The 20,695-nt window shown below is 54.5% G+C and overlaps 1 protein-coding gene across 1 annotated transcript in view; it reads right to left on the reverse strand.

Annotated features, from left to right (window-relative positions):
• Positions 1 to 735: 735 nt before the first annotated feature.
• TGM2 (transglutaminase 2) overlaps positions 736 to 20,695 on the reverse strand; it is a 39,856-nt gene continuing 19,896 nt past the window's right edge. The window contains exons 3-13 of the mRNA XM_074969953.1: positions 17,736 to 17,978; positions 16,040 to 16,158; positions 12,382 to 12,510; positions 11,059 to 11,236; positions 9,356 to 9,491; positions 8,878 to 8,981; positions 8,028 to 8,267; positions 7,333 to 7,605; positions 3,824 to 3,984; positions 2,591 to 2,727; positions 736 to 1,923 (exon numbers count right to left, since the gene is read on the reverse strand). Coding sequence (XP_074826054.1) covers positions 1,767 to 1,923; positions 2,591 to 2,727; positions 3,824 to 3,984; positions 7,333 to 7,605; positions 8,028 to 8,267; positions 8,878 to 8,981; positions 9,356 to 9,491; positions 11,059 to 11,236; positions 12,382 to 12,510; positions 16,040 to 16,158; positions 17,736 to 17,978 — 1,877 coding nt within the window. The 3' untranslated portion in view covers positions 736 to 1,766. The remainder of the gene's footprint in view (positions 1,924 to 2,590; positions 2,728 to 3,823; positions 3,985 to 7,332; positions 7,606 to 8,027; positions 8,268 to 8,877; positions 8,982 to 9,355; positions 9,492 to 11,058; positions 11,237 to 12,381; positions 12,511 to 16,039; positions 16,159 to 17,735; positions 17,979 to 20,695) is intronic.

The raw sequence follows: 20,695 nt of genomic DNA on the forward strand, positions 1-20,695 counted from the left end.
GTGCCTCCACTGTTTAGTGTCCGCACACCTAACCCCCGACTGCACCTGGCGTGTACGCCTGCAATCCTCATTGGCTGCTGCCAGCTCCCGAGGAAGAGAGGAAACTGGTGTGAGCAACCTTCCCATCCCTCTCCCCTTTTGTCCTTCAATAATGTTTGGTGGACTCCTGGGTGGGGGGCTGAATGTGGTGTAGGAGGGGAGGCGCTTGTATATTTCAGCACCTGTGGGGTGGGCAGAATAAAGGCATGTGTGTTACTGGGACGTGTTGGGGCATAGCTGAAGCGGGGCAGAGTTAAGGTTGTGTGGGCAACCTTAACTCTGCACTTCCTGGTTTTCCAAAGTTTGAGATTTGCTCAATTCAGCATTCTGCAAGGGGATGACTGACAACCAAGCGACAGTGACTCTCCGTCAGAGTAGTTTTTTGCCATTGAATGTATTGGCTTTGCAGCTATAGAAACAGGGAGAGAGCTATTTAGAGGGGAATCAGAGAGTGGCTTGTTTGGACTCCTGCATGAATTGATGTAAAAAAAAAAATCCACTGACCCAGCATTTTACTGGGGGCATTAATTCACCTAGGGAGGACAGAAAACGCAATTTCATATTGATTTAGTGGAAAAACACCCCTACTCCCAGCAGGCTGTAAGACGGACAGAGAGATTACTGGGAGCCCCCTGAGACGCATCAGGCTGAGAACGCAGCCAGTCTGATTTTGAAAGTGAAAAATAAACTCTTTATTCTGTGCTTACAGAGTGAATTCATGTCAGTGTTACGTCCGGTCTTCGGCACGCAGTGTTTGCCGGGACATTAGTGGAAAGGGTTAGAAAAGCGCATACACTCCCCTGTCTGTACACAAGAGGGTATATATAATATGCATAGAAAACAAACACAGTGTTGCTCACATTATACAATCCTTTTTCCACCTCGTTGGTTTCAAAAGCACTTTCCCGGCATTGATAACTAGTACAAAATAATGCTGACCCTGTGCAATCCTGTTAGAAAAGTGTCTGTCTTCCTGCGGGTTAGTTTATAAATTCTGCTCAGCTTCCCAGTGGCGTATGTAAAGCTGGGGGAAAGGAGAGGGTTCTCGGTGGTGTCTAGTTGTAGAAGAAGTGGTGGTTTTGGAACTGCAAACTTTTCAGACCTGTTAAAATGCCTCCTGATTTGCATAGATGTGAGGTTGGGCTGCTAGGAATGCCCTGGGACTGGGAGGGGTTAACTCTTCCCACACCCCATTACAAATGTAAGCGGCCACAGCGGGAATCATCAGATGATGTTCCCCCACATCACGAGGCGAGGCAATTTTTAGTAACTGCTTCACTGCTGAGTGATGTAGGGGACATGTCCCATGGCGGTGCGCCGCCAGGACGGTGAGATGTGCCAGGTGCACCCAGCCATTCCCGAGGGGACTGCTGCCAAGGCCCAGGCCCCCTGCCACAGCCCCAGCAGCGAGCTGATCCCACAGCAATGAGATGCTCCTTTTGCAATAACCCCCTGCCCACCGAAGTGCCTTTTCTTCTGCTGATGATGGAGGGATTCCTTAGGGGTTTGGGGGAAGGGATTTTTGGGGGGTTGTGGGGAGGGAACTGAGGGTTTAGCATGTTGGGCTGGGTGGAGTGGTGAGGTTAACATATACAGGGCCTGATGCTGCAGAACCTCTCCGTGGGCCTCGGTGGGAACTCTGGACCAGGCCTCTGGAACGTCCTTAGTTCTTGAGAAGAGGCTCATCTTGGAGTCAGCAGGGCCAGGTGAGCACGGGTCAGGCAGCTTCACTTGGGCAGCGGGGCGACAATCACGTTGCGATAGCCCTTCACTCCCTTCAGCTTGTCGCTCTCGAAATTCACCACAAGCTTGTGCAGGCCGGACTGCTGGGGGGCCAAGTCCACCCTGAACTTGGCCTCCTGCCCCGGCTCAATGGGGCTGGCGCTGCGGGGGAGAGGTAAAATCAGCAAACCCCAGTACCACCTGCCAGCGTAACTCAGTCCCCACTGCCTGCAGTCCTGCAGGGGGTCACTACCAAGTACCCTCGCCAGACGCATGCATGGCCCTGTCGGGAGCCCCGGGGACACTGGACAGGCTTGTCCCTTTGGTCCTCATAGGCAGCACCAGCCTGAGGGGGAGATCCTTGCGGAGCAGCAAAACAAACTGTTTGGGGGGCGGGAGGGAGCTTTCCCTTTAATAACTGAGATGAAACTGAGCGTCCACAGTGAACTGCAGCAAATCGACTCTCAGGACGCTTACAGCCAGATGCCCCCAGACCGTTCCGTGCGGCTACTTCTGCTGGGCCTGTCCTCCTCCACTATCCCCCCACAGCAACTCCTGCTGGGGGCAGCTGGTCTGGGGGTGCTCTGAGCTTCCCCCGCCAGCCCTCCGCCAGTCCCTTCAGTGGCTTTCACTGGGGCGGGAGTAGCTGCAATCTCTCTCAGAGTTCGCATCCCCACTTCATTCCCCACGGCACCCCCTAGCTGAGGTGGGACTGGGGTAGTGGCAAGCGCCTTCCCTGTGCAAAGTTCTCGCCGAGTCTCAAAAGTCAAACTTGGCCCCTGCCCCCGCACAGCAGCCCAACCCCACAGTGGGAGTAGAAAACACCTACAGCTCCTGGATCTTCTGTCCCTCGGTCAGGCCAGCCCCCTCCAGGGTGAACACGCAGCCGCTCAGAGGGGTCGAGAGGGGGTTAGTCAGGGTGAGATCTGCCACCAGCTTCCGCTTCTGCATTGGTTCCCCTAAAATCTGTTTTTAAAAGAAATCAGTTGGCTCCTCAGTGAAGTCCCTTTTGCCATTAGAGAGAGAGAGAGAGAGAGAGTGTGTGTGTGTGTGTGTGTGTGTGTACACACACATACGCTCCCTTCCATTGCTCTGGTTACTGTTGACCTGTTGACTGAGTGTGTAACGTTCCCGACCCCTCCCCGCCCCTGCCCGGCGTGAAGCTGTTATGTTGCGTTGGTCATGTCAGGCCGGTGTCTGCATTAGTGAAACAAACCCCGTTCCTGGCCCCCGGCCTGGCCACATGGCTTGGCTTGGCTCTGCGCTTAGTCTCTGGCTGTGTGGGAGTCACCAAGAGGTGTGGCAATGCACCCTGCCTGTCTGACAGCAGCTATAGACTACCTGCCGCAAACCCCTCACAGCACTGCCCACACCAACCTGCTCCCCTTTATGAAGGAAAACTCTCCTGCCTTCCGCCCTCAGCTACGGTCTCTCCTCTCTGCCCTCACAGCTGGCACCTGACCTCATCCCACACCCCTGGGCCACACCCTGAATTGCTCAGCAATGCTGCAGCATCCCCTCTGCGGGCTCAAGCCCTGCAGTGGCCCCTTGCATTGTTTGTGAGATGCTCAGCCAATAGCCCCTTAGAGGGTCCTGTGGGAGAGCTGGAGGCTGCCAGGTTTCCCCCTCCTTTCTAGCGCTGAGTGAGGTGAAACGGGAGGCACTGGGCACGGGGAGATGTGGGAAGTGGCTGGCAGTTTGGTCTCGGGGTTGGGGCCCAGTGCAGTGTTGATGCTTTTCAGTTCTGACATGGCACTACACTCGAACTCCCGTGTGCCCTGGGACACAGGTGGCAAGGCAGACTGCCAGAGGCATGCGCTCTCCCAGTGCAGTAGCAGAGCAAGGCTGGTTTCCGTGTCTGATTGCAGGGATGTCAGTTCAATACCATGCATTGGGGGAGGAGGGTATGCTGCAAGCTGCATCATTTCCATGATTGCTGCCTGGCTAGCACCAAGGATACTGGGCGGAGAATGTGTCCCAGTCCCCTCCGCATCTGCGGAGCTGAGCAGGGACCATACATGTGCTCAGCAGTGACAGGATGGGGATGTGCTGAAGCCCTTACCCTAATCTTAATATCCGGGTTCTTTATATAGATGTCTCGGACCCCAAGGATGATATCTCCGGTCTGGTATTCAATCAGGAGGGCCATCAGCTTGATCATGTTGTCTTGTGTCAGGCAGCTGCCGTACTTCTCATACAGAATACGCAGGGGCACGGTCTTTTCTGGAGAGAAAGGTGAAAAAGATCCGGGTTAGCTGTCCCCCGAAAGCTCAACTCCCTCTGGCTTCCTGATGCCCAAGGATCACTGAGCCAGGGGCTGGGCCATCACCTAGCCTGGGGCCAGCTGTCCCCCTGCAGCTGTTGCAGTCAGCAGGCAGGAATGGAAATGACAGAGAAAAGGGGGTGATTTCAGGTCTGGCTCAAGCAGGTGCCACAGACACTGACGTCAGGGGGAGGAGCCGCCCCCTACCCTGGCTCTGAGCGTGGTGCAATGTCTGGTTTTCCAGGGCTGGGATTGTCCCCAGAATCAAGCTAGCACGACAGTGGCAAAGTCTGGTGGCAATACCTAGGCAGGAAGGCTGACCGGAGCCGCCAGGGTCTCTTTTCGACTGGGCATTTTGGTCGAAAACCAGACTCCTGGCAACCCTAGAGGGGGACTCAGCACCCCCGAAAAATGAGGCCATAAGCGACTCTCCAGAGGAGTGCTAACAGGTCAGGACACCTCCGCAGTGACTCTGTACAGGGACGTTGTTATTATTTATTTGTGTTATCGTAGCACCGAGGAGCCCCCATCATGGGCCAGGACCCCACTGTGCCAGGGGCTGTTCGGACACAGGACAAAAGGAGGGACCCTGCCCCAGAGAGCCGACCATCTCAGTGGAAGGCAAGAGGAGCCAGATGGCTACAGATGAACGCAGGAGTCCAAGGCAACTGGTCAGCATGATAGGCAGCGCTCTCAGCCCCACTCTAGCTGCAGCGAACTCTGATCACGCCCAGACTCAGTGCTTTCCTCTTGAGGCAAATCTGGTTCATCGTTAGTTTGTCAGGCAGGATGCGCCCATCTGGCACGGGCTTTGTCTGGACCTGCTGGAGCAGGACGACTGCTTCACACTCAGGCTGGTCACCATCCAGGTCCCCAGGCCTGTCCAGGCTGACCTAGGAGACCTAGCTATGGCCTCCAGTGGCTCTCCGGCCACTTGATCCAATTTTCAAGGATCTGAACTGGAAATCTCAGATCTAGCAGCCAAGCATGGGTCCAGAGCTGTAAAACCCAGGTCCAGATCAGGCAGCCAAGTGGGTCTGGGAGCTGTAAAACCCAGGTCTGGACCACGCAGCCGAGCATGGTTTCTGGGAGTTGTGAAACCCGGCTTTAACACTTCATGCATTTGTAAATGGGTTTGGGAACACCTGTTGCCTGGTTGTATCAATGAGTGGAGTGGCTTGAGTCAGAATTTTCAAAATAACAATGTATTCATGAGAGAGAACATAGAATGCAGAAATAGTGAGAGAGAAATCTCTTCTGAGAGGGGACAGATGAGTGTGGTATAAAGACCCAGAAAGAGAGACCAATGTGGATAAGCCCAACTCATTTGCTTAATAAGGAGAGAGTCAGACAGGCGCTGCTTTGGCCCATCTCCAAATCCATTTCTGAATAATGTTCTTTATCCTTTCAGCAAAGATTTACAAATCCACAACAGTAAATAAATAAGCGGGAAACCACTGAAAGCTGCCTTGGCCATAAAGCAGAAGCCCAGAGAGCCAGAGCCTATAAAATAGCAATCTGCCTGCGTGGGGGCTTGCACGTCGAGGCAGGCTGCGGTTTAGTGCAGCACAGCCATTTCAAAACCCTCTCTGGGCAACCATGGAAGTGGCTAATGCAGCTTGGCGGCTACCCGCCAGGATAAACACCACCTACGTGTCTCAGCTGGGAGCCGACCCAGAGGAAATAACAGACTCTAGGTGCTATTTATCTTGGTAGTTTGCCTCCAGGGTAGAATCATAGAATACCAGGGTTGGAAGGGACCTCAGGAGGTTCTAGTCCAACCCGCTGCTCAAAGCAGAACCAATCCCCAACTAAATCATCCGGCAGATTTTTGCCCCATATCCCTAAATAGCCCCCTCAAGGATTGAACTCACAACCCTGGGTGTAGCAGGCCAAAGCTCAAACCACTGAGCTATCCCTCCCGCCGGTATGATTGGTGCCTTTATTATTACATGGGATTAAACACAAATACTGAATTCTTGTGCTGCGCCAGCCCATGGTTTGTTTGAACTGAGGACCCAGGTGGCTTGTTATGTAATTGAATTAAGTAAAATAACATCTGTCGACTCACATACGGCTGTGGCACACACTGAAAAAGCCAGGAAACTGAAGTTCAGAATGAAAATCTGTCCTCAGCTCACAGCTCGTTTAGCAATTCAATGCAAAGTGCCAGTCTGGAATGAGGGTTGTGTTAATCTGTGTTGATTTGAGTCTCAGCAGTCAATAAGGATAATATGTTGGGCCAATTGTCAAAAACGGTCTCCAACTTTGAACAAGCTAAAACCAGAATTTGCATAAACAGATGGGATTTGTGGGTGCCATCTGGATTATTGGATTTTGTTCATGCAACATGATGCCTGCTTGATTTGCACCCACAAATCCCATTTGTGGGTGCAAATTGTGTGCAAAAGTTTGCATATAAACTTAGCGGCTGGGATGACATCCAGGTTAGATCTGGCTGTGAGGTTTTTCTGGCCTATGGTGGCCTAGAAAAGGGATGATACAGCTATCATGCTATTGGCAAGCTTCTTCCTGGAAGTGTATTCTTAGATAGCATTTCTGCCCTAGACTGCCCATCAGCGCTAAGCTGTACTGGAACAATGGCACTGCCAGCCACAAGAAGGAGATGGGTGAGCATGAGGGCAAAGCTGCCTTGGCAGCTGGCCCACCACCGGACAGTCCTGGCCTTCCCAGGACACATGGGAATGACCACAGTTTCGCTGCCTTCCGGTCAAAGTGCAAAACGCACTCATTTGACTTGGCTTTCCCAGAATACTGATCAATGGAAAACTTGAGCAGCTGGGCAGGGGGAGTTACAAGGATTAAAAAAATTAGATCTTCGTTGAAAAAACAAACGTTAAGTCTTCCACGGTTCTTAGATGCCCTGGTGCTGAGCACCTAAACTCCTAGGTAGACATGCCCCATTCTGTGCCCTGACTTCAAACTCAGTCCCTCTGTACCATACAGACACTGCCCTCTCCACAGTACAAAATGCTGTCTGAGAATGAGCTCAACAAAATGCCAGTTCTACCACAATGGAGAAAACTCTCTACAACGTTTGTCTGCGATCTCCCCTATTGTCTCAGATCCGGCTGTAGGATACACACAGAATGCTGAGCTGTGCTGCTCTTTGCAACAGATACAGCCAGAGATGGGCAGCTACAGAGGGCCACATTGTCAGCTGGTATAAATCACTACGGTGCCGCTGGGTTTAAAAGAGCTCGGCTGGTCTAGGAAGTAGAGAGTATTTTCTCTGCTCTGTTGTCCCTGCTTTATTTCCAGTGTCGTTCCTGGAGCCAGTCTCTTACCTGCATGGGGTAGGAGAATGACATTAAGAAGATCCTTCATCCCACACTCAGGGCCCATGACTCCATTGTAACTGGTGGTCCGGGCACAGAACATGAGCCTGTAGAGCCGTTCGGTCTCGGTGTTGTTGCTGATGACCGCGTAGACGTCAAAATCGCAGCCATTGTTCATGCCCTCGGACACCTTGATCTTGATGCTCACCCCCTTCTCCTCCTCAGTCAGGTAACTTTTCTGGAGTTCTGCTTTTGCAAACACTTCCCTTTCTTGGTCGGATCCTGCAGTGCATGAAAAGATCATTGTTACCAGGTAGGTCAACAAGATGCTGGCCCTGGAGCCCCAGCTGCCTTTGCCCTTCTCCCCACAACCATCCTGAATGTGACTGCTGCAGCTTGACCAATCAGATGCTTTATTAATTAGATGATTCTTGTCCAATCCTGGGGTCCCCCCCATTTTATCCCCCAGCACTTGGCTTTTCTTTCACTGGGCAGTGACCAGACCTTCCCAAGCTGCATCGTGCTTTGCCCTTCCTTTCTGCCTCTATTTCATCATGACCTACTGAGATCCCTTCCAGTCCTATATTTCTTTGATTCTATGCGCTCAGTGGGAACTAGCATGATTCCTGCCCACAAATCGGCAGAAGAAATGAACACCAGCTGGCACCCGTCCCGCAGCACATCCTCTGACAAGCAGCACATACCCTCAGGGTACTTGTAGTTGTGGGTAATGTCTTCTCTGGTATCTTTGCCCACGCTTTTTGTGCTCATGTTCTTTCCTACGGTAGAAGAGTGGATGGTCTTCTTTCTGGAGCCATCCTTCTGCAGCACCCAATAAACCACATCCGCATTGACCTCCGCAAAGACAAATGGGATGTCATAATTCAGCCTCAGTTCACCTTCCTTGATGGCTTTGACTGGAGCTGGCCCGCAGCAGTATGCCCCTGGGGAGAAAGGAATCTGCATTAGTCTTCCATGTTTAGCGAGCACGGTCAGTGCACATGGGAATGCGGGCTGGGTGAACTGTGCCAGTCAGGATCTTGGATATGGTGGGTGTATGCCATACACCATCTGGACTGCACTGAAGTATGTGGCCTCTGTAACTGGGCAGCCTGCCCTTTAAAAGCCAGGAGGGCTGGGAGCGGCCAGCTCTGTTCTGGAGAAGAGCCCAGCAGGCAAGTGCTGGGAATCATCCGACCCAGCTGCACAGCATCTAGTGAGTGGCTCTGATGGTTCCCAGCTGGGGGAATATAAACAAAGCCTAGCTCCACAAGGGGCTGAAAGGCCAGGAGGATGCTCTCCAAGTGCTGCGCCAGAAGACAATGAGAGGGCAAGCAAGCCCTGTGAACCCCTGCCAAGCCTGGGGAAGGTCCTGACCATTACGCTGCTGGAGACCGGGGGCCCCACAACCTAGGTTGGAAGCAGGGCTAGTGTGCTATTTTTCTGTTTTAGAGAATAAAAATGGTCCTGAGGTGAGGGCTACGAACAGAACCAGGCTTGGCTGATTGCTTTCGTAGGCTGTGATCAGGCCCACTGCCTATAACATCTCCTTACCTTCGCTCTTCTCCTGAGGAGTTGGATCCAAAGCCTGCCATCCATCACAGCCAGGGGGCAAGTCAGGCCGGGTCATCCAGGACTCCACCCAGCAATGGAAATTCCTGTAAGGAAAGCAAAGAGAGGAGAGAGAGAGAGTTGAAAGGTCATGTCTTCTGGATCCCTGACACAAGAGATGTCCAGCAGCCTGTCTGAGAGGGTCCCAGCTTTCCAGCGCTGTCTGCTAGGGACACTCAGGGGCTGTCCTCTGCCACTTGCTCAATGCTTGCTGAGGTGGACATTGCCAGGTACCATTACTGATCTTACAGGGGGCCTCAGTCCTGCATGAGATCTGCCTGTAACTGCAGGGAGAATGTGGCCTGCATTCCTGAATAGCCCAGCTCCTGGCATGCCGTATTGAGCAATATTCATGTAGCCTGGGATATTGTGATGAGCAGTTCACCCTGAAGCAGTGTCCTTTGTCGTGGATGCTACTCACCATATCATGTCTTTGGATGTCTTCTGCAGGTTTCCCATTTCGTCTAGGTAACGGTCAATGACCAAGTTGCTGTTGGTATCGTGGGCGGAGTTATAATTGGTCACCACACGGGTGGGAATTCCCAAACATCTCAGGACTGGGGAGGGAGTGAGAAGGGGAGAGGTGAAGCCCGGTGCATTTTGTGGCTGGCTATTGGAATCCCTTGAACTGCACTTTCCATCCCAGGCTCTCAGAGTGCTGTCCAGTCCCTGAGCCTCACAACCCCTCTGCAATGCAGGGAAGCATTGTCCTAGCAGGTGCCCAGGCTGCTGTGCGGAAGCCCAGAGAGACCATGTCACAGACAGTGGTTGTGGCCACAACAACTCGATTTTATTTTTTTTGCCAAAATGTCATACATGCTCCAGGGGAGGCAGCAATGATGGTGCCAGGTGGCCAACAGCTTCCTAAGCACCATGTCATCTGGCCATACACAGAGCAGGTCTCGCCCGACGTGACGCTCAGAACACAAGTGCTCCCAGCACTGCGCTGGTGGGGCTGGGATGGGGAGGCATCGTCACTAACGTTCTCTGCCATACCAGTGAGTCAGTGACGGAGCCAAGGATAGAAAACGTGGGTCTCCTGATTTACAGGAGCTAAAACACCAGGGAAGAGTTTTCCCCTTAAACAACACTGGCTCTGCCTTCAGCTTTGACAGAGAATCGCCCTCTTTGCCTGCATGAAGAGGATTTGGGGCTTTGTGCTTGAAAGCAACAGGTCTGTTCCACGCTCTGAGGTGGCGTCAGAGCTCCAGCCGGTGGAAGGATGTTCAGTGACACTGACAGTCTGTCAGGCTCTGATACTTCACTAGAAACAGGGCACAAAAGAGACTGGGGAAGTGCTGTCCCGGGATTCCATGACCAGGTAGAATTCAGCATCCAACAATTTTATTTAATCTCCTAGCTGCTGCTTACTATAAATGGGGCACCCTTCAGAATATACCAGTAGTTTTAAAGTTTTGAAGGCCACCGGTAGGGGTGGGCCAGCCTCAGAAATCCACATACGTTTTAGCTATTTTCTGCCTCCTGTTTATGCACCCAGGAGAACGAGGCCAAACCCTCATGCACTTTGTCCCCAAGAAAAATAAGTGCGAGCAGGTATATGTGCGTCTTGAAAAATTTAAGGCCTGATTCTGTTCTGATTTGCACCAGTTTGACGCCCCCCACACTGGTAAGGTTACCTTTGATTTGGAGACTTTGTCCCTGTGTGTGCACATGGGGGAATTTTCTGTCTGTCATTCATATACTATTTCTCAATGGTCTGTGTGGATTAATTACATTCTTTTAAACTATTCTTTGTCAGTCATGTAATACATGACGCTGTGCCCTGTGGCAGGGGGTGTTCTGCGTGCTGGGGGGAATGAGAGAGAAGTAACTGAGAAACCAAGGCGTTTTTTATTGTGTTTGCAGTTTCCTGACTAATTAGACTAACAGAGAGTGTAATTGGTAGGAAATCAGCACGGAGCTGACTCTCCCCTGCTGACCTGTGATGGGCAAGTCTGGTTTCCCTTGTCTAATGCCGTGGACCTCAGCAGAGTTACTCCTGCCTCACACCAGTGTCAGCTGGGTCACTGTGAGCCCTGGAATGTGGGGAGCGCGTGGGAATCGGAATGACCCAGTCCTGTGAGGAAGGGGGAATCGTCTGCAGCTGTCAGCTGGTCTCCTCACCTGTACATGCCACTGCCGCAAAGACCCAGCACTGGCCATATCGGACTGGCTGGCAACCATACTTCCTCCACCTCCTGAGAATGTCCACGCTCCCTATCCAGGACATGGGGCTCATCCCATCCTCATACTTATTGTCCCAGCGCCCTGCGAGCACTCCCTGATCATCATTGCAATTCACCTGCAACACAATAGATGAGATTCCTGGTGAGCAGAGTGTTGACTGCCCGTGCAGGGACAGAGCCCTCTGGGCCCCGGAGGGGGAAGGACTGGACTGAAGAGGAAAGAAGAGCATCTGTATGAAGTTCTAGGAGCTCCAATTCAGCAGCACTGTGTCTCTGTCATGTATCCACCTTGAGAAGGTGAACAAGGCACAGGTTCCAAGCTACGGGAGCCCCATTCCCAGAGTGGCTTTGTAAAAAGATAATTGATGGCCTATCAGCCAACGAGGCTGATGGAAAAAGCAGTCAGAAGGGAAGCTGTGGGTGTGAGTTTGGACTGGATGCAGAGATCAGTGGAGAAACGGATTCATAACTGGAGGAGTGGTGGATAGAATCACAGAACAGACCAATGAAGGGTGGATGGATGGGTTTAGGGATGGAGAGAGGTAGAAGAGTGAGTGGATGGATCGACAGATGGGTGGAGCTTTTATACGTGAGAGGAAGAGAGAGCCACGTGGTCACTCACCTTTATTCCCCTTGCCTGCTCTCTGCCCGCTAGCCCATCTCCCAACACCCAGGCAGCTGCAGACAATCACCCTCTTAACAGGAAAATCAGCCTGCCTCTAACACTGGCTGTTTGCAGCCCTTGGCATTCACCGTTACCACTGCAATGAGGTTGCCCCCAGCCGTATTCACATTATGCAAGCTGTGTACCATTGGCAGGAGCGCCAGTTGGGGGCAGGGCCCCTGGCCGGGGGGGAGCAAAAGTTTGCCCCAGGCCCATGTTTGACAGGGCCCCCAAACCTGAGCATCTCTGTGACCCCCACAACTCCCGGAGTGGAGCAGAGCCACTGCTGTGGGGTGAGTGTGGTTCAATCGTGCAGACCATGTGAAAAATTGCGGGGGTGTCTAGTAGCCCCTATATACAGAACGAGGCAGACCACGGTCGGGTCAGCTGGGGTGAGCGGTCAGTGTCGCCGCTGTCTGATGGTGCCCATAATACGCAGGGGTTGCCGCTGGCTGGCTAAACAGGGGCAGCTGAGGGAATACATGGCAACACATACGGGATCTGGGGGTGGGTGAGGGGAAGGGCCACTGGACGGGTGGACCAGCCAGCAGATACAAAGCTGCCTGTTGGCCGGCTCCGAAAGTGTCCCAGACTCACCATGGCGCTCACGACTCGGCCAATGTAAACGGGGTCATTGCGGCGGGAGCAGTCTCGGTTTTGGTCTCGAAGGAATTTGGGGTTTGTATCCAGCAGCTGAAGGCAGATGTTCACAATGTCATCTTCAAACTGGTGTGGTGGAGAGAGAGAGAGGAGAAAAGGGAGAGAGCGCAGTGAAGCCCGGGAGCTGGCGCTGGCACAGCAGGCTACTTGTCCCCCCGGGGCGGGCGAGCGTGCCCAGCAGTGGGACTAGGTTTGGGAGGGATAGAAAATAGCTACATCCCAGGGCGGGAGATGTGGCAGGGGGACCCAGCCCCTCCCTCGCCTTAGGTCTGTCTCACTGTTCCAGTGTAACAAGGAGGACACATGGCGAGGGTGTGAGAGAGCCCGGGGAGGCGGGAGGGGGCATCCTCTACAGCTGACTGCCCCCAGACCCACCCCTTTAGGGGGCAGAGGCTCTGCAGCTGTCTTGGTAGCTGGGGGCTACCCAGGAGTTTGCCCCTTAGTGTGCGGGCCACGGCCAGGACCCACAAGAGCTTGGACCAGCCCAGGGGGATCAGGCACTGACTGTCTCCCTGGTTCAAACGTCAGTGAGAATGCGCATTCCTGGCTGTTGCTCTGCTGTGTTCGCACCCAGCTCCGTACCAAGGCTTCTGAGAAACGCTTGGCATGTTTACTTAGGGAGGCCGCTCGGGGGACTTGGAAGGAGAAAGCGAGAGCCCGACGGGCTCAGTCCTCAAAGCACCTGTGAGAGCAGTTCTGCGATGGGGCGGCATTGACATTTCAGAGCAATTTTATCTGACAGCTTGGGGCTTGTACAAAGGGGGGAGGGGGACAGGGAGTCTGGATGCTTTTGTCCATTTGTGCAGATAAGGAGCTGGTGTGTGCAAAGTTCAAGGCTAAGAATGGAAAATGAAATCACTGAGCCTCCCACCCTCAGCACTGAGCAGACTGCTGGCGTGCAGCTGGGATGCCTCTTGGAAAGCCGGGTCATCGCCGGGCCCCACGCATCTGTGGGAACCCAGCTGCTTAGCCCCATCATCCTCACAGGAGTCACAAGACTTCCCTGAAGAGGCTCGGATCCTCCCATGGGCCTGGCTGCCTCTTGCCTCTTTAGGAGCCTGAATCCACCACTTGGGCCCTACTGACATCCGCAGCAGCTGCCCAAATTCCCTCGGCACCCACGGTTTTGCTCTCGGCACCTGACTGTACCGTTGGGTGCGCACACAGCGCCCTTGGTGCTGCCCCACCCTGCCACTCAGAGTCCGAGCTCTGGGGGTCCCCACCCATCTCGCCAGCAGGGCCCCGTCCTTAGGTATGCCCAGAGCACACCTGAGCGCCCCGGATGAGTGCGTGTCTCCCCTGCCCCAGCGCAGCCGAGTGCGACAGCACTCACCTGGGAGGTGGGAGGACCAGGTTCAAGTCCCTCGTCTGCAATGGGAACTTGAGTGTCAGTGTCCCGCTTCCCAGGGGAACATCCTACCCCCCAGAACACTGGATATGGGGGCAAGGTGTCTCTTTCTGTCTGCAGATGGGGCTTAGGGCTCTTGGCTCAGGATCCCCAGTGGAGGGAGGTGTCTGTCTCTGGCCAACCAGCTGCTTAGGTGCCTAATCCCACCACGTTCCCTGCCTTTCACTCCTGGCTAGCTTAGGCAGCTCCCCACCCCGCTGGTTTCTGAAGAGTCCTTACTTAGGGTTTGGCTGCACGGTAAGGCAGTGCCTGGCAAGGCAGGCTGTGAACGTCTCGCACCCCAGCTTGCCGTGCACTAACGTGCTGTGTGGACAAACCTTTCAGCCAGCGTCTAACTCTCCCCCTGCGTTGTGTAGGGAGCCTGGGGCTGAGGGTTGCCCTAGGCAGCCGGCGCTGTAATGCTGAGCCCTGCGCTGCGGAAGTGCCTTGGAGGAGCTGGGCTTGAGTGACAGCTGCTGTTCTGCACAGCCGACCAGGAGCCAGGGAACTCTGGTGACCCAGGGTGATTTTTGTAACGGTGGAGGAGGAATTTGCTGCATTCAGGGGTGCAGTGGCGGTGAATGCTAAGCGGTTGGAAAGTTCCTGATTCAGCTCCACCCCAGACAGGACCCTCTCCTGGGAGGTGCTCAGAAATCTGCAGCTCTGTTGTCTGCCTTGGGAACTGCAGGTCACTCACCCCACTCAGAATCAGCCCCAAAGAGAGAGGAGCCCTCTCGAGCTCACGGGTGGGGGAACGTTGCTGGGAGCCACTTGCAGCCCCAGGCCCAATATGACCAAAGGCATGTGAAATGCAGACATGACATGCTCTTGACCAAAATACACCTGGGCAGAGCTCATGGCGCTGGCAGTCCCCTTATCAGCACTGTAACTTGGGAGGGGAGCTGGTTATCTTACAAAGGCCCCTCCATATGTTTCCCAGACAGAGGGTGTTTTTGTCATTATTATGGAATGTTCTGTCCTGGCCCCTCTCCCAGGCCTCGTTGGTTAAGGATTTATGGGCTGCTCCTGGGATCTGAACGCAGCATTTTCGCCTCCAGAAATGAGATTTTAATTTGCCTCCAGCGGCAGGTGGAGTGAGATTTCCACTGAGGTGTTATCAGAGGACACAGAAATTGACACCTGCTGCCAGGCACATGGGATGGGACGCACTGGGGGAGCAGCGAACCCTGTTCTGTGTGTTGGGGCTGGAGCTCTGAACCGCCAGGTTTACCTACTGCCACCCACGTGAGATAAAGGGACATTAGACAGGCTGCAGCTTTGCATTGGGGGTCCTCCTCCTGTGTAGGGGGACTCCCCACCCGCATGAAGCCGCTCCACCTCCACCACCTAGCCGCATCTCCTCCTGCTCTAGGACCCCTCTCCCGGTGCCAGCGGAGACACCAGCAGAGGGCACGTGTTAAGGAGAGGCTCCGATGGGCCTGATTATCTGCTGGCAGAAGGGCCCAGTGGTGTAAGTTAAAGCTTTCGTTTATGCAGGACCCAGTCAGCAGTGATTAGCCCCCGGCGCTCTCCCCTCTCCACTGTGCCTGAGCAGAGCCTGGGCCCGGTGAGGAAGCCAGCCTGGTGTGGTCATGGGGGTTCTATGTGTTTCCCCACTAGCGACTCTTCCCAGAATCTTCTCATCTCTCCCGCTCTGACCTCCCCCTCCTGCCCCTCCAGCATCTCGGATCGTCATCCTTCGGGGGAAGGAGGGGTGCTGGGCACTGCTCCCCTTGGACTCTCAATGCCGGCAGGAGCGGACGGCAGACGGCTGGGGTGGAGAATGCTGCCTCTGCACAGCACAGCCCCCAGCAGCGAGGGACCAGGGCTGACGCCGGAAATGCACCGTCCCGCTTGGCCACGTGTGACAGAACTGCCCGGTCACTGGGTCGGGATTGCTGTCTCCATTCTTCCAGGCCGTTAAGTGAGCCTGAAGGGGGAATGGTGACTTGGAGCAGGGGGAGGGATGTACCTTGCCATTCATGAAGCTATCTGGCAGTAGCGGGTGGGTTCTGCTGTGTTTCCAGAGGGATCCTGCAGGCCCCTTTGAGGTGATATCCTGCATAATAGACTCTGACTAGCTGCACTGTGATGCTACACCTGGAGGAACTCCATGTGCAGGTTCCTGGGCAGAGATTACAGCCTGGGCCCCAAGTCCCTGTAACCGTGTTGCCAATACAGGGCAGAAGATCAGGGCTGGAGACTCACCTGTCCGAAATTCCAGGGAATAGGGACGATGAACTTCAGAGATCCCTGGTAGATGAGGCCCTGCTGCGTCAGCACGAACTCACACCGCTGGTCTTCAAACTCGAGAAAGACAGAGTCGTCTGTGGGGAGAAGGGAGGGAGAGAACAGGGTGAGACGCTCTCCCCCCTTGATCCTCTCATTCCAGCACCCACGAACTAGCCGAGACTTCTGGGAAAAGCAGTGGTGGGCGGCCGCAAACCCACGGAATAACTCAATAACACAGAGTTCGGGCCATTGCCGGAGCAGCACCAAGCCTAGGACTCACGGCCCAGGGATGCAGGAGAAAAGGCCCTGTGTGGTGATGCTCTGACCCCACTGGGTCAGATCCTCAGCTGGCATGCACTGGCATCGCCCCACAGCTGCTGAGTATCTGGGCCATTGTGGAAAATGGCCACGATTTCCCATGAGCAGTGCTGAAGGAAATGAAACCGTGCGCGCTGCAGACAACATTTTTCATGGAATTTGCTGTAAAATGTCAATGCGATTAGATTTGAATTAAAATGTAACATTGGGTGGGTGGGGGGGTTGGCTTTGCTTGTGTGCTCTTCTCCGCCCCCACCCCCATCTTTTTTCCCACTGGAAAGGGGGAGGAAGAAAAAAGAAGAGAGGAGGAGGGAGGGAAACGCAAGAAAATGAAAACTGAAAAATATTCCTGTCGATGAGATTTTTGGTTTTTCTTGTTTCAGTGAAAAACATTGAACAACGTGGCCAAATGTTTTGTGTCATTTGTTCATTGCAAAAACTTCCTGCCAGCCCTGGTGTTCCATGGGGGCAGTGGCCAAGTGAAACTTTCTAAACTCCTTATCTCTGAAGAGTCAGCACAAAATGCTTTGGAATTCAGGAAGTTTGTAATTTTAGGCCTTGTATTTCACGTGGGTGACATCAGGCTGCACTTGGATGGGGGAGTCGGTGGGGACAGATTCCTCGTACTGATGGGGAGAGCAGTGGGAGACAAGAACAAGGGGTGGGCAAGCAACCTGGTTGATCACTGGCCAGACATTGGTCCCTCCCTCCACATGCTGCTGTCTGATCTCAGCAGGGATAGTGGTGGCTTTATTTGCACCCTGGCTGGCTCGTTAACATAGTGGCATTCAGAGCTGTGTGTTTTGCCCCATAACCTGTGTCCTGATGGCCATGGTAGCTGGGAGCAGGGCAGCGAGTGGGCAAGGGGTGGGAATTGAGATGTCCCCTTGCATCTGGCAGAGTTCATCCCGCCTCTGGATTCAGCGGCAAGGCTGGCTCCTACCTCCAGTCCGCGCTCTTCCCCATGCACCGGATTGCACCCACTGTCAGGGATTTTCCAGGGAGGAAGCAGATCTGCTCAGCCTTTGGAGAGGGACGCAGGCGTCCAACCATGTGTGCATTCCTATGGCCTGGGAAGGGGAACCAGCGGTCTCTAGGGCTGCTGGCTCTAGGGTGAAGTTAGAGGGATCCTGGCTTGGAGCACAGCTGGGCCTGCTGCTGAAGCTCAGAGTCAGACCTCCCCAAAGTACTGGGTGTTTGGAGCTGGTGTTGGTTCAGCCCATCCAAGAGAGGCTGGCGTGGGCCGTTCAGCTCCAGACTTGTGCAGTCCCAGCCAGAGGCTGTTGTTCCGAGTCTGTCCCATCTCCATTTTGGAGAGATCCCTGCAACTTAAATGGATGAATGAAAATCTCACCTGGACACCAAGGGTTAAAGAGCAAGATGAACTCTCCGAGCCTGAAGCTGGTGCCTTGGTATCCCATAGAGGCCTCCAGAGTCAGGGTATAGCGGCCGATCCGGGCGTCAGGAGGGGAGTAAATCAACAAGGAGAGAGAGGTTCCGTCCTGATGGTCCACGACTGCGCTCCATTCTGACGCCTGGAGGGCATCGGAGACGGGGAAATGGGACTTGGTTCCCGACGACTCGATGGGGCACGGCCCTGCCGGAGCAAACAGCCTCATGAGCACACCCTGCCTCTGGCCTCTCGCTCGGATAGTCCTGGGGACAATGCCTCTGGGGCCAGGGGAAGGACAATGCTTCTGTAGCTTCACCCTGTGTGAGCACCGCTCGAGAGACACTAGCCCTAGGATGCACCAGGGGCTATTCCAGCCTCCCGTGGCGCAGCACCCCCCACCCTTTGCAGACATGTCCCGCTGGCCCCCGTTCTCCCTGCATTGGCTGTAGGTAGCTCCCCTTATTGAACCAGCTGAGGCTCAGGCCCAGTGTTGGCACTGCGTCTGCCTTCACTGGCCCCACAGCAGGGCAGAGGCTGGGGGCGGTGGTGTCCTGAGCAGACCAGCATGCGGAGGGCAGGTGAGGCTAAGTGGCTGGCGTGCTGTGTGGGGGGGACTGCACCTCCTGCAGAAGATTCTCTGCTCCCAGGACAGAGGAGCCACTCGATGGGCGATTCACGGGGGGACAGAATTCTCCTGATTCTTTCCTATGCGGCTGATGCACGTGAGGGACTTGTCAGTGTGGCAGGCAGACAATGGGGACCCCACTGCTCTGTGGGCTGGATTGGTATGTGATGAGCTGATCCCCTGCCTGCTATCATGGGGGGATGTCTCACGAGACCCTGGCGGGCAGGGGCCTGTAGCCATGGGTAACATTCAGGCCCCAGGAGATGCACGGGACTGGAGTTTCCAAGCTATGCGGTGCCCTGTGTGCTTTGCATTGGCTGCATGTGCAGTAGTAACAGCTGGGGACCCAGGGTCCTTTCCAGTCGCTGCCCATCAGCCTGTCCCTGGTCTGCACGCCCCTTTGGCTGTGATTCTGTCTGTGATTCAGTCTGCTTCTGCTCCTGAGTGGTGTATGGGGGGAACGGTTGGTTCATGCCCCCCACCCCACCCTTCTGTGGACACACCAATGGAGACCCTAAGGGACGCACCCTGGGGAGCCCAGTGTTCAGACTGGGGCACCCCAGGCTGTCTGTGTAGTTGGGGGCCTTGTAAGCTCAAACTAACAGCTCCCCAAATAACCATTTCTGGGTCTGCAGTAAGTGCCAGGTACAGCACCCAGATCCAGGACTGTGTGAAAGCATCTCTGCCAGCTACCGCCAAACATCCCATAGCAGCGCTCCACAGCTGAGCATCACTAAGCCCCTGTCACGCTGCGTTTCCACTCACGGCCAAGCCCATCCAAGCTCTCATTCCAAAGCCAGCCGCTCTGGAACCGCAGGCGGGTCCCTGGGCGTACAATACACCCCCGTGAGACGACAGCCCGTGTCCCTTTCACGGAGCCTGGGCCCCACCTAGCACTCTTCACTTCCAGCGTCTAGCAGTGACATCAGTGCTGCCTCAGAACAGCACGCGGCAGTGCGCACACAGCTGTCCTTTCACTCTGCTCAGAGCGTTACTCCTAGTGCAAGGAGCCGTCCTGGAGCCAAACACTGCTCCTCCCAGAAACGGAGAGAACAGCTCGGACCTGGCCCTCCCCTGTGACTGCGCCCTGTGTCCAGGCAGCTGCAGTGACTGGCAGATTTCATTTCAAGTGATGTTCTGTGTGCAGGCTTCCCTCCCACACTGGGAACTCTGTGTTATGCTGGTCCTGGGCCCACACTCCACCGCTCCAGCGCCCTGCCCTTGCTGGGGAGTAGAACTTCATGACCAGAAATACACATGAACTAATGAGAGTGACACACTTTCTCCTCCTTGCTCCATCTGCGAGGCCCGGGGAGAGCTGACCTGGCTTGTTCAGACGCAGCTGGCTGAGCAGTTTCCCTTTTCAGCCCTGCTCCTTACTCATGTTCCCAAGGAATCCCCCTCCCCAGACAGGCGGAGGGAAACTGCTTCCTTCCCTTGCTCTCCCCTGCCCCCAAACCATTCCGGAAAAGAGCCAGGGGAAAGCTCTGCCTCCCCTCCACAGAGATGCTAATTCAGTGTTGCGAAGAGCAGAGGGGTGGGGACGTAGGTCTGTTATTGGATCTGTCCACACAAGGTACCCGCCTGGAACTGCTTTAAAAATAGACACTGTCTGTTTGCACTGATATAACTCCCCTTCCTTGCAGGACAGGGCTATTAGCAAGAACTCAGGGTGGGGATGACTTGGTGGCAAAGGCTCAGGTTTGGACTACATGGACTGCCTGGAACCCGAGGTTTGAAGCTGGCAAGGTAGAGACAGCTCTGTCCTGCTAGCCAGGTAGGTAAATTGAGGTCCATGCAGTTTAGGCCCCCAAACGCTGAGCCCTTTCCTGCTCTGTGCAGGTTTTAAAGGACCCCTAGCACTTTTCTGCAACAGTAGACATGTTCGTCCCTGTGGCCAAAATGTCAGTTGCCCACCACCCTCCACCCCAGAGGTAACTGCGTTCGGTTGTGCTCTATGGACACACTGTCGCTTGGAACACCCTTTGGGATCACTTGGGGTGAAGGCAGCGAGCAGCAGGTCAGTGGTTGCTGCGTCTGTGTCCAGAATGGCCTGGGTCACTCTGACAGGGAACGTGTCTTTCCGCATACATTTACTGACGGCACGCAGCAGGTGTGTATCACCTGTGTGGCTGCAGGGAGCGGGTGGAGACCTGAGGGCCCCAGGAGGTGCGAGTGCTGGTCTTGGGGGTGAGTGTGCCTAGCATGAAGCTAGGGTCACTGATTCTGGGCTTTCAGCCTGTTATGTCAGTTTGTAGAATTTGAAGATATACAAAACAGAAATGTTGTAAAGAGG

The sequence above is a fragment of the Natator depressus genome, chromosome 13 (genome assembly GCF_965152275.1).
Source record: "Natator depressus isolate rNatDep1 chromosome 13, rNatDep2.hap1, whole genome shotgun sequence".
Taxonomy (NCBI): domain Eukaryota; kingdom Metazoa; phylum Chordata; order Testudines; family Cheloniidae; genus Natator; species Natator depressus.